Source organism: Asterias rubens, chromosome 7 (genome assembly GCF_902459465.1).
Source record: "Asterias rubens chromosome 7, eAstRub1.3, whole genome shotgun sequence".
NCBI classification, from domain to species: domain Eukaryota; kingdom Metazoa; phylum Echinodermata; class Asteroidea; order Forcipulatida; family Asteriidae; genus Asterias; species Asterias rubens.
Window position 1 is genome coordinate 4,488,504 of NC_047068.1, and position 13,697 is coordinate 4,502,200.

Sequence of the window (13,697 nt, forward strand, 5' to 3'; positions counted from 1 at the left end):
CACTTCAGAGGGAGCCGTTTCTCACAATGTTTTATACTACCAACCTCTCCCCATTACTCGTTACCAAGTAAGGTTTGTGCTAATAATTATTTTGAGTAATTACCAATAGTGTCCACTGCCTTTAAGACTTAGGCGCGTTGAATGAAAATGATGTAATTTTTATAGTTCTTTCTGTCAGCACAAACACAGGCTGATGTTATTAATAGGCCTACTGAGTTGATATATTTAATGTTTTAAAATTTTGTCTAAAGAGGGGAAAATAAAGAAAAGGAGGAGGTGAAAATAATATATTAACCATACCGGTTCATACTTCCTGCGAATGCGAATGTTAAGCAGGTTTTTGACATAAGATGGCTGTTTTTGCTGTGAATGTTTAGCAGGAGTTGATCACCTGTTGCGAATTATTTTGTTGCGAATTTCTGAGTCAAAATTGTATCACATTCGCATTTGCAGGAAGACGTTACATAAGTGTAACTATTACTCTATTCAAACCATTATAATGTTACTGATAATAAAGTCACTTTACAGTGGGACAAACTACTCTTCGGTGTCTACAACTTATTTCACTTTGCTCAATAAAACGCACCTGAAAAATATACCTGGGCCCAATTTCATAGAGCTGCTGTAAGCAGAAAGTATTGCTTAAAGTTTTATTGCTCAGTAGAAATGAGCAGGATAGGCCTACTACCTGTCACATTTTGTACTTTTGACATGGCAGTTTGGCTGGTAATTCTGGTAAGCATTTTGCTGTTTGTGAATCTCTACGAAATTGGGCCCTGGTTTCTTACATTTGAAGCTTATTAGGTGTGATAACAAAAAATAAGTTTATGGGAACAGAAATGTAAAATTGTAAGCTCTTGAAACAATTGAAGTATACTTCGAAAGGTCTGGACCAACAAATCTCAACCCTCAATTTAGAACCAACATTTTCATTATGGAAGAGATTTAATCTAAATTAATGCTGTCCTTAGTTGCTTGTTGCTCACATGTTTGGTAGCTACTCAAAACAAATATTAACTTAAAAAACTGACTTGGTAACGAGCATTGGAGAGCTGTTGATAGTATAAAACATTGTTGGAAACGACTCCCTCTGAAGTAGCATAGACTTTGAAATAGAGGAAATTTCTCACTAAAATAATAAAAGACTTCTAGCTAGAAGTCTTTTATTCCTATCTGAAAGCACAAAAATTCGTCCAACAAGGGTGTTTTCTCTTTCATCATTTTCTCCCAACTCCGATGACCAATTGAGCCAAAATTTCCACAGGTTTGTTATTTTTTGCATATAATGAGATATACCAAGTGAGAACACTGGTCTTTGACAATTACCAATAGTGTACCTTCCCTTTAATCTCAAAGTATTCTTGAGAGCATTGGAAAACTTTCCATATCCAGCTTGACTCACTCATTAAAAAAAGAAGGAATATCTTAAGTGAGTAAATTAGATAACAAATAAAAAAGTGGTGTCGGGGATACAGAAAGTTTTCCGGAGCATTTTTATGTTTACAAGGGAAACCCCCGCCACGCCCCTCCCATCCCCCTCGCGCTTGAGACACTGCCCCAAACCCTTTCCCCCTTCCTCACCAGTGGCATGGTTTGATCTAGATTCACAGATTTGCCCAAGATAATTGTCCCTTCAAGTCAAGTCCGCCTCCCAAACATTCTATGTTGTGCTGGTGGACTAATACAAAAAACAGGGCTTAAAGAGAAGGTAGGACAGCACTCTCAAGTTAATGCCCAAAGTAAAAAAAACTTCTTGTTGGAAGCCTGCAGCAGTATTTCTTCTATAAATCATTTTGAGAAGTGATGTGGTTATGTTAAAAATGCATCAGATTTTATGCACCATCATTTGAATCTGAAAAGCGTTATTGTGGTAATGCTTCTCAGATTGATAAGTCTCCCGATTTTCAGCGATACTTTAAAAAATTGTGTTTTTGTTGTTTTGTTTTTGAGAGGCTGTTTGTAGCAGTGTAATGGTGGTTTGTGGATTATTTTCAAGAATGCTCAAGTCTCAAGAATGCTAGAGGTCCTCGAAGGCGAAAAATAGGCAATACCTATCTCGGGGGTAGAAATTGACCAATGCTCAAAAAACAAAAACAAAACCTTCTCTCATCTGGGTGAGAACAAAAAGTAGTGATAATCATTTGTACTACAATATTCGTCATTTAGCCAATCTTGCTTGTCTTTCCTTTTACCATTTAAACTTTCTAAATGTATATTTTTCTATACAAAATCTTATTTTTCATTATCAGTTTGCTCTTTCAAGTATTTTGTTATCACATGCAATAGTGCCTGCTCTGCAGAGAGCTCTAAGACGAAAACGAGTTACAGATGAAGACACAAGAGGGCGCACTTCAACCCATTCACTTTTTTTGCAAAAGATTTTCTGGTTTCTGCCGAGTGCTGGTGCTCGAACACGCTGCGTCTTTTTAAAGGCAAATTACACATTTTTTCATCAATCGTGTTCTCATATTGCCAACTGACAAAATGCAGAGCATTGTGGCAAACGTGGAAGGCTTAAGGTTCGATTTGGAGACGGCTTTGGAGCAGCAAATCGGGTCGCAACCTCTCCCTTTTCCAGGGATGGATAGTAAGTTAGAAACATGTTGAACCAGTTACGTGAGAAATGTTTTACCTGCCACCAATTGTTGTTAATTTTTATTAAGTGTGTTTTTGTAGATCGAGCAATAAATAAGCAATAACCATGGATATTTTTTGTGTGTTTTTGATGCACTGGTTGTAAACACATTTTTGTTTACATTCTTCCACTTATTTCAATTTAAATATTTTATTCTTGCCCTCAATTTACTTAATTAAAGTTTAATTTTAATTAAATTAATTAAAAAATTAGTCTGATTTCCTTTTTCGGAAAGTTTCCGTATCGTGCCACCACTTTTTTATTCATTTGAAAAGAAGTTTCTGTATGGCGCTACCACTTTTTCATTCGATATGAAATAATATAGTATCTATTTTACTTCAATGAGATTGAGATATCCCTTTTTGTAAAAATTAGTTAAATTTATGGAAAAGTTTCCTGTATGGCGCCACCACTTTTTCATTCGGTATGAAATAATATAGTATCTAATTTACCTCAATGAGATATCCCTTTTTGTAAAAATGAGTGAAAAAGTGGTGGCGCCATAAGGAAAGTTATCCAAATTTATAGTGGCACCATTCCTACGGAAAGTTATCAAAAAGGAATCTCAGTATTTGTCTTGTCTTGTCTCGTCTTTACTGCACAAACCGCCGCCACTGGGCTATAAATGTGCATGCATGCTACAATGTACTACTCAAATTTTATATTTTCAAGCAGGAACTTAGAATTCTAGGCGTCAGGGGTAACAAACTTTTCCGGAATATAATTCTGCCATTTCCTTAAATTTAAAATGTAATTATTAAAGTAAATGCATGATGAACCATGGACAACTTTCTGTATGGCGCCACCACTTTACCAAAAGGGATATCTCATTTAAGGTATGGCGCCACCACATTTTCATTGGATATGAAATAATATAGTATCCAATTTAAAATTAGAGTCTATATTATTTCATATTGAATGAAAAAGTGGTGGCGCCATACGGAAACTTTTCCCAAATTTCCCTGATGGCTTCCCCAAGTCTTGAAAAACTCTACTCCTACTCCTGATAACATCATTTTCAAAGATTAAAGTCGGTCCAGATATTGATGAAATTTGCACACATAAACGCTTCTTGTTATAACACCTAATCCAATGAAAAAAAGCAATTTTCTTTTGGTAAGGGGCACTTCTATGGGAAAAATTGTATGTTTATATTGGAACCTTGCAGAGGGCACTACAGAAAAACAGCTCACAGGACTCATCAAAAATGACGTTTCAGACAGAAATATTTCAAGAGATGTTTTCTACTAATCATCATCATTAGACTGTACATTTTATGTAAATCTGCAATCTTAGATGACTTTTTTTCTTACCATTTTGATTGTTTGATTCAACAGAGTCAGGCTCTGCCGTGTGCCAGTTCTACAAACAGAACAACTGCCATAAAGGGAGCATGTGTCCGTTCCGTCATGTGGGTGGAGAGAAGAGCGTTGTATGTAAACATTGGCTGAGGGGACTCTGTAAGAAAGGAGACGAGTGTGAATTTCTCCATCAGTTTGATATGACCAAGATGCCTGAATGTTTCTTCTTCACCAAGTTTGGTAAGTTCTGAATTATGAATGAAAGAGGGTCAGTGGTTGACTAGCCTTTTGCAAAGGCCTTTGTGGCTCGGACGGCTTTGTAGAGCTGACATTTCTGAAATTTGTAATGCAGCAGACAGTTTTCAAGCTATGAAATCAATACTGTGAAGCTGACATCCTTAGTTTTTGTAGAAGTTATAACTGTAAAAAGATTTTTCTTGATTAAAAAAAAAAATACGTTTTATTTTTGCAAGCATGTGTAGCAGAAGGCTTTCAAGCAATGAAATTGAAATCAATTGTGTGAAATTGGCAGCCTTTGTTTTGTAGAAAGAGTTTTCCTAAAACCTTTTTCTTTACATTTTCCCTTTGAAGGCATGTGTAGCAACAAAGAATGTCCATTTCTTCACATTGACCCAGAGAGTAAGGTCAGGGACTGCCCCTGGTACGACAGAGGCTTCTGCAAACACGGTGAGATAATCTCAAATTTATTTTTCAGTGGCTTATATAGAATGTTTTCTCTCTTTTGAACTTTGGCGTGTTTGCACAGGTCACAACAATGTAACCTTAATTTAACTTTGGCGGGAAACCTATTTTACTTAAGCATTACTTTTCTGTGCTTAGCAAGTTTTTGTGCTTACAAGCTTTTTGAAATTTAGCCCAGATCATTGGGCAAGTGTGATGTTGATTGGCAAGTGCAGTTTTCCAAAGGTTTCTGGGTTTTCATTAAGTAACCTTGCCATTATTGTTTATTTGAATGCATCTTTAAGTGCATTGCTAGTACTTTTTACATTCTTCATTTTATATCTTGTTTGCTCTTGTTTAAAAAAAATCCCATCTATTTTTCTTGTGGTTGTTTGTATTTTCACTGTTCTTGCACACTGTTCTTGCATTTTGCCATTGAACCAGTCAGTTTTGTAATTTTTCATTCAATAATTGCTCAAATAATTTGTTTATGTAGTTTTTGTAAATGTTGTACTTTTAACACTTAGTTGCCTTTTAATTTGTGATTGTTGCTATTTTTAAGACGTACACTGTACTTTGACCTTTTCAGCTTTTGCTGCTGGTCATTTTGTTGTAAATAAATACCAATGTACGTATATAATAATTAAGTACGTGTAATGTTGCTTTTTATTGTCTATTTTGCTCTGTATGTGCCATAAGTGTGCATTATAAATGTTCAGTATTATAATTATTATTAATATAACTCCTTAAGGTACGTAGTTGTTTCATGTTCTTTTTAAAGGGACCAGGGAGTAGCTTTATGAAAATAGAAATTATGTATTTTTTTCCCTGTCTGTTTTGGTTTTTTTTTCTAGTTATATTCCTCCAGTTAGGACTCCTTAGGTACTTAGTTGTTGTTTTTAAGTTGATCAATAGTTGCATAAAAAAATAACTTTTTGGCTCTGTTTAACTAGTTATTATAACGATTATTAAGATAGTGTTGTTATTGTTTTATTGGCTTCTTGTTTTATAGCTCGACCTATAATTCTCTATGGAGTGTATTTTAATTCAGAGTTTGGCTTTTTATAATTACTATTTTTCAAATGTTGTTATTATCTCCAAAGGTCCCTCGTGTAAAAACCGGCACGTTCGAAGAGTCATGTGTAAGAACTACCTCAATGGCTTTTGTCTTGAAGGATCAGAATGCAAATTCCAACAGTAAGTGGACTTACAATGTATATAAATACTTATTAGTAGTGAAATGGCATATTGGTTTAATAGGGCCTACCCAATTTGTACACCGATGTGTGTTCGCACGGTATACTCAGTACTTTCCTAAGCTCTGTGAAAACAATAACAGGCATATTACTCGGGTGGGATTCGGACCCCGCCCCTTGCAATTCTAGAGCAGTGTCCTACCAATTAATATTCTTTATCCCCGATGCACAGTTTCATCTATTGAATGAAATGTTGTGGTTGTTTTCAAGTTATAAACCATTAGGGGGCGCTGTTTGTAACGTCAATCGAGGCGCGATATTTGAAGAGAAAATATGTAGTCTGGCCCTGTACACTACGTCTGGGTACCTGATCGGTATGATGCCTACGAACAGGACTCAGTCACGGATCAGACTGCACGCACTGTATGGCTGCTGTGCAGATGGTCCATTCAGATTACCCAGCATGGTGAATCGCATGCAGTGCCAACACAGATCGTGACACTTGGTGCAAGCTAAAAACATGTCCTCAAAGTTGAAATAATACCCGATTTTTTCACGCGAGGCAAATGCTCCTTTAAATTCGTCACGTCTTTCAGGTACCATCCAAGATTTCCCACCAGGTGGAAAAATTGTTGGGATGGCGTCATGTTTCAGAAAAGAACTTTTCTCTTGATGTCAAAATGTGTGGTGTATTCCGGATTCTCAAAGCACGATGGCTTGAGTTGTTTGCTGCACAGCGCTGGAAAAGACGTCGGACCGGACCACTTTGCAAACTTACCCCATCTTTAGTTGTTTGGCTGCATCCAGCAGCAATACACGTGGTCGACATTGCCGGAAAAATCCAAGAAATAAACCTTTATTCGAAACGTACAAACTCATGACTAGGACTTGCATGTACTTGCTCTTACGTGTGTTCGATGTTCGATCGAGGCAAAGTCTGCCTCGATTGACATCACAAAAGGGGTAGATGGAGTCACCCCTCCCCCCCCCCCCCAAACAGCTTTGAGTCCAAATTTTTAAAGATGTTATTTTATGCATAAAAATGTTGGGATACACCAAATGAGAAGACTGGTCTTTGACATGTACCAATAGTGTTCAGTGCCTTTAAGCAAACTGACTAGAATCTAATGTGTCTTAATTGTATGGTGGGAAAGTGTTAGGTACAGTTTTGTACATGAAATTCTTGCACCTGTTTATTTCTTTCTTTAGCCCTAAGTTTGACCTTCCTGTGCTGGAGGTGAAGGATGGTATGAAGAAGTTGATATGTCACAATTGTAGGGAGTCTGGGCACAAGGCGGTCAACTGCCCCAAGGCACCCAACCAATGGAGCTCCTCACAACAAGGCAGACAACAAACAGACAGGGTCAGTGTAAATCGTTTTTGTTCATGCGTTATGGGAAAATATTTTCCTGACCTTGGTGCAATGACTGAAAAACCTGGGCCAGATTTCAAGGCTCTGCTTACCGCCGAATTCTGCTCTTACAATCACCATTCTCTGCTTACTGTGCAAGCGCCGAATTGCTGCTCTAGCTGTGTAAAAAAAGAATGCATAGTAACAAGGACATGGTCACGGTGGAGTACGCACAAGTAACAATTTCTTGCTAACCCAGGAAATACGCTTGACTTAAGTCATGTAAGTGCGAAGTTCCTTGCGTTTTGTAAGCGCCAATTCTTTGCTCTCAGTCAAGATTGCCAACAAGATTGCGATTGATGAGATGATATAAGAGCCCTTGTTAAAATAAGTCCAGGACAACCAGCAGATTTAGTACTGTCCAGGACAATGTTTCTTTACCAACTTTATTGTATTTGATCTCTTTTGTTATTTGTGCAGGTTCTCGGTACGGTAGACACTAACGCTGGTGGAGGAAGCAACCAGAACCCAGGGCAGCCTCAGAGCAATGGTCAACATTTCCAATCTCATCGGCCATTCAGGAATATGGACACCGTCAAGTGTTTTAAGGTCAGTTTAATATCTTTGCATCTCCCCCAAAAACTGTATTGAAAGTTTAGTATCAAAGTTGATCACATTATACTCCCCTAAAATGTCATGAACCCTTACTCCCTTAGAATTGTTGCCTTCATGAATTGTTGCCTTTATGAATTGTTGCCTTCATGAATTGTTGCCTTCTTGAATTGTTGCCTTCATGAATTGTTGCCTTTATGAATTGTTGCCTTCATGAATTGTTGCCTTCATGAATTGTTGCCTTTATGAATTGTTGCCTTCATGAATTGTTGCCTTCATGAATTGTTGCCTTCATGAATTGTTGCCTTCATGAATTGTTGCCTTTGATTCTTTTTAATGTTGTCTAATGTTCAGAATGTTTTATAGGCTTAATGTAAATAAGTAAATATTTTTTTTTAATATTTTTTTTAATGTGACCAGAGATAATATTGGAATTAAGGCCTTCGGAGTACAGTCTTTCGGTAATTTTTTTTAATTCCGGGCATACGTCCCTGGCTTTTGTTTTGTTTATGTTTGTGTTTTGTCCTTTTTTTTGCACCAAATAATTAGTATTAATAATAATAATGTGACAGCAATCCTCCAAAATTAACCTGGATTTGTTGCACCTGGTCTTGGCCTCGGTGTTCATTTATCATTGTTTATACAGTAGCACTTAGATAATAGGTCTTTAGAAACACGATTCAACCATGTTAGCTTCAAGTGTGTGGATTAAGACACAATGGGGGGATTAGTTAGGATTATAGTAAACCACTATCGCTCCCTGTGCTACACGCTAAACACAATCCAATGCATTACATTGGACGGAAGAATACAGACCGACCGACCGACCTTGTGGGTTCATGGACGCATACCTTTGGAGGGCTTCAATGGGGGAAATCAGCTAGGAGTTGGGAAATTAAGATTGTTATCACCACTAATCTGATATGTGTTTGACAAAGGTGTGAAAGCCATCGCACCTGAATCCATGTGGATTTATTTTAATGGAACACTAGGATAATGAGTGATATTATATTTAAAATAATTAGAATTGTAAAAAGTTATCAGGTTTTCTTTTTTGAATGGGTAAAATCTACAAGGAATGACAGAGAACGCTTACTTTTTTGTGTAAATTTTCTTGCCACTGGCTGCGCTGTGTGTGGGCACTAATATTTTGTGTAGATGTAAACAATTATTGAATCGGCAAATTTAAAAAGGCACATAAATATCACAATTATTCTTGACTCAATCAAAACTGCTACAGTTTTCAGACATTTCCCTAAAAAGGAATCCTTATTTAATTGAATCTTTTCCAGGATTTGAATAAACATCAGTTGTACAACACTTACTGTTGCCTACCCTATCCTTCAAGGGGGGTAAACAATAAACAGACTTAGGAAAGTTGAGATCATGCCTAAAATATCCTAGGAGGAGAAACACAGTCAATATACATGATAGTTAAGGAAATGCCCAAATCATCCTAAGAGGAAAAACACAGTTAGCACGTCTTTATTATTCGTAGAATGGTTGAGGAAAATTAAAGACCATCCTAGAAGAAAAAAAACACACAGTTAACATGTATGTTTTCTTCCTGTGATGGTTGAGGCATTTCCTTAACCATCCTATGATTAAAAACACATAGCAACTTTATTTTCCTCCTATGATGGTTGAGGCATTTCCTAAACCATCCTAGGAATAGAAAATATGTTTACTAATTTTTTTATTCCTATGATGGTTAAGGAAATGCCTCAACCATCATAGGAAGAAAAACATAAGTGAACATGTATTTTTTATTCCTAGGATGGTTAAGGAAATGCTTCAACCACCCTAGGAGGAAAAACATAAGTTAACATGTATTTTTTTATACCTAGGATAGTTAAGGAAATGCCTCAACCAGCCTATGAGGAAAACACAGTTGCCATGTATGTGTGTTTTTGTTTCCAGGACAGTAAAGGATATGCATAAACTGCATGCACATGTATGCTACAAAAAGGACTTTGATGTTTTTTTAAATCCTAGTTTTCCTGAGCAAGTAATATTGGATTATTATATTTAAACAGTGCAAGTAAATCTTAAGGTTTCAGGGCTGAAGTCTTTCTGACAGATTCAAATACTTTATAGAGCAATTACCTCTTTTCTCAAATCCTACATGACATTAGAGGGAGTCTTTTTCTCACAATGTGTTAGACCATCAACAGATCTCCATTGCTTATTACCAAGTAACTTGTTATGCTAGTATATTTAAACTAACAGCTTCGTAAGCCTAGCTTCTGGAGTGTGGAGACATCGGTAAAAGAGTGTAGGGACACCGGTCAAAAGTATGGACAGCTGGGTTGTTGGGCAAAAAAAATGTTTAAACGGTCAAGCTGTCCAAGTCCATTGATTGTAGTTGTATTTTGTCGTCCACTTTGAGGCATTCTAGACATGCTCTCAAAGCCCCGTCCCCTCTTCACCACAGCATGACATGTCAAAGGGGATTGGACCGCAATGTCTTTCCTTAACAACACTCTGAATATGTTAAAGATTAGATGACTAGGTTATGTACATATCTTATAGATTGATCAGGGCCCAATTTCATGGCTCTGCTTACAGCCGAACTCTGCGCTTATGATAACCATTCTCCGCTTACTGTGCAAGCGCTGAATTTCTACATTACAGCTGTAAGTGTCTCATAGACTTTCAGATTTTACAATGGAAGTGCCCTTAGCAAATTTAAAATGGCCTTGCCCTAAGATAAAACTCCAGGCCTGAAATATCCTCTTCTCCTATGTCACTTCACACCAACATGTTCAGACTGTGGCTATAAATGGAATTACTAACCCAGTGACAAGCACTTGTTGCTTGAGTCCTACAGCCCTCAGTCCTTTTGAATCCTTCATTTCGGCAATGGGGATATAGGATGTTTGCAATACGTGTCATTGACCGTCATCTTTGATGCAAAACAATGGAAAGTGTAACGCGCTGTGCATTACTCTCAGCCAAAGGTAGATATTCATGGGTGCCCAGTTCATCAAATATAGCAACCGATGACGCCAATTGCAGTCCATCTACAGAAGGATTTGGGACAGCAAGGGTTAACTTGGCCACCTTGCATTTAAGCTATATATTCTATTGGTGGGCATTTTTGTTTAGCTTAATATATATACTTTTATAGATTTTTTAACATGTTAATAATCTTATGTAGGCAATTTTCATATGTGTGTAGCCAGAGGTATATTAAAGTCCCTCTGGCCACAGTTTTACAAAGTTTGTTTTTAGTACAAATTTTTTGAGAATGTATGTTGATTGTTTGCTGTTTTCATGACGAATAAATAGTAATAATAATAATTTCTTTTTACTTTTTAGTGTGGAGAGATGGGCCATTTTGCCAACAGGTGTCCCAAAGGGTACAACCAGGCATTCTTAAACAACACCAATAGTGACCAAAACCATCAACCCAACAGGCAGTAGGTTTCCGTGCAAGTGAGAAAATTCCTTCTTTAACATCTTTACTGACCAGCCAACCGTTGCACTCTCATTCTGACCCCAGATCTAGCAGCGTTAACACTCAGTGCTGGAGGGGGTCTGTTGAGGAATAGGTACATGGGTCACGAGGGTTGGACTCAAACGTTGCCCTTGTGTAGTCTCACCTTTGCCTGGGTGACTTGGTTTGGACTCGAACCTTGAACAGCATTATCTGGGCCCTTAGGCTACTCGGTGCTGGAGGGGTCTGTTGAACAATAGATACATCACTTGTGTTGGACCCGAATGTTGCTCTTGCGCAGGGGGTGACTTGGGTTGGACTCGACCCTTGCCCTTGTGCAGTGTTATCGAGGCCTGGACTCTGGTATTGACTTTGTGTAGTCTCATCTTTGCCTGGACGACTTGGGTTGGACACGAGCATCAAACTTGGGCAGCATCATCTAGACCCCTAGGTCTGGACTCCTGTATTGACATTGTGGAGTATCATCTGCGTTGGCGACTTGGCTTGGACTCGAACTGTAAGCAGCGCCATCTTTGCCCTAGTGACTTCAGTTGGACTCGAACAATGGCCTTGTGCTGTCTCGTCTTTGCTTCATTGCCTGGATGACATGGCTTGGACTAGATCGTTGCTCTTGTGTAGTCCTATCTTTTCCCTGGTGCATAGGTTAGCCTTGTCTCATCTAGGCTTAGTCTCATCTCACCTCATGCTTGTCATGAGGACATATCGACTTGAGAGGGCACTCCGTTAAAAAATGGCAAGCTATTGTATTGACATGCCATTATAACTCTACAGTGGTGTGATTTTGTTCACTTGTGTGCAGGTGAACTCCTGTGGAAAATTCAACCTGCACCCCTCCACTAGGCTGGTTGATGACAAAGCCATGGGGAAAGTTTACTAATGAGGTATGGTGATCCTCCATAGATCAGGATAACAAATGAAGTAATTGAACTTTGAAACAATTTTGAGACTTGGGGCGTACTCGTCTGTTCTTAAAGGAGCAACAGTAGATTTTTTAAAGTTAAGTTTCACAACAGCTTTTTACTTTTATCAAACCACTCAGGATGCTACTTTTGTGCATCACGGTTATTTTAAGCTGGATAAAGTCATGCATTATAATTTGCTTATGCCTTTAATTTTGATTTTGCAAAAGTCCATATCACCAGAGCCCAATTTCATCGAGCTGCTTGAAGCAAAGTACATGTATTGCTTTACAATTGTCTGCTAAGCAGAAATGAGCAGACTAGTGTCAAAGTCAAAATTATATTAGGTGCGACTAGTCGATTAGTAAATTTCACTAGACGCCCAGGCTTAGTAGAAGTCATGTAATGTTTGAAGGGGTTTGACAGACAGTGCTGCTTTTCCAAGTCGCCACTCCCTCTCTGTTAATGTATTTTTAACAGCCAAAACAAATCAATGATATTTAATTATTAATTATCAAGTTTGGTATAATATAGCAGAGTCTTTCTGGAAGGCTAAAAAATCTCCCTCTTTTCTGTTAGCTATCAACAAAGACTCTGCTAGGGTCAAAACGTCAGGACAGTAACTATTTTTTGCATTAATACCATAGATCCTTATGCTTGGTAAGAAGTTAGCAACTACTTGTTCTATTATCTCTGAATAGATAGACTACAGAATATGTTGATCTCTATTTTCATCTTTAGTTTGAACAAACTGTGGATATCATTGTATCAATCCTATGTGACTTGCCTGTCAGCCTGTACGGCAAAATGAATCTGGCACGATTTCATTGCCCTGCTTACCACTGAATTCTGCGCTTGCAATCACCATTCTTTGCTTACAGGGCAAGCGCCAAATCTGTGGTTGTGTAAGCAAAGCAGGCCTAGTAAGTAGTAGCATGGCAGGCCTGTAGGCTTCATTTTTTGAAAGGGCAAGGGCACTTTGCAACACATTTTTAACCTTGGAAAAGGGCACCCTATGAGGAAATTGTAAATGTCTACTGAGGCATTTCAATGGCACCAAAGCAATGACCAGGGGCATGGAGGCAACCGCCTTTGTTGTCTCTATAAAGGATCAGGTGTGGCATGGAGTACGCACAAGCTAAAATTCCTTATTAACCTGTAAAATACAGTTGACGTAAGCACAGAAGTACATGCCTCAATAATCCCCCATTCGTTGCTAAAGTGTAGAGCCATGTTATTGTGCCAAGGTTTAATTGCCATACAGCTAAAATCGGAGCACAGGATTAACCGATAAACACAGGCACAAAAATAACTGCACACACATCATTTTAAAATTTTATAATTTAAGTTACTGTTTATTTTATTGTAAGGTACAAAATTACCATACAGAGAGTTACACCTGAAATCCCATTAAGCTCATCATTTTTGTTTTACTACAGTTTACTTTTTGTTTTAAAGGCACTGTACACGTTTGGTAATTGTCAAAGACCAGTGTTCCCGTCATAAGCATAAAATAACAAGCCTGTGAAAATTTTGGCTCAATTGGTCATCAAAGTTGTGAG

General features: G+C 37.9%; 1 protein-coding gene across 1 annotated transcript; it reads left to right on the forward strand.

Annotated features, from left to right (window-relative positions):
• Positions 1 to 2,389: 2,389 nt before the first annotated feature.
• On the forward strand, positions 2,390 to 12,404 carry LOC117292891 (cleavage and polyadenylation specificity factor subunit 4-like). Its single transcript, XM_033775063.1, has 7 exons — positions 2,390 to 2,587; positions 3,973 to 4,176; positions 4,528 to 4,623; positions 5,721 to 5,814; positions 7,023 to 7,176; positions 7,645 to 7,773; positions 11,098 to 12,404. The coding sequence occupies exons 1-7, from the start codon at positions 2,485 to 2,487 to the stop codon at positions 11,200 to 11,202; spliced, it is 885 nt and encodes a 294-aa protein (XP_033630954.1). The 5' UTR covers positions 2,390 to 2,484; the 3' UTR covers positions 11,203 to 12,404.
• The last annotated feature ends 1,293 nt before the right edge of the window (positions 12,405 to 13,697 follow it).

Excerpts from the sequence above, each read along its gene's own strand:
- LOC117292891 (XM_033775063.1), top strand. The coding sequence starts at position 2,485 with ATGCAGAGCATTGTGGCAAACGTGGAAGGCTTAAGGTTCGATTTGGAG. Across the intron at positions 4,177-4,527 it reads TTTCTTCTTCACCAAGTTTG|GCATGTGTAGCAACAAAGAA; the intron begins GTAAGTTCTGAA and ends TTCCCTTTGAAG. Across the intron at positions 4,624-5,720 it reads CAGAGGCTTCTGCAAACACG|GTCCCTCGTGTAAAAACCGG; the intron begins GTGAGATAATCT and ends TTATCTCCAAAG.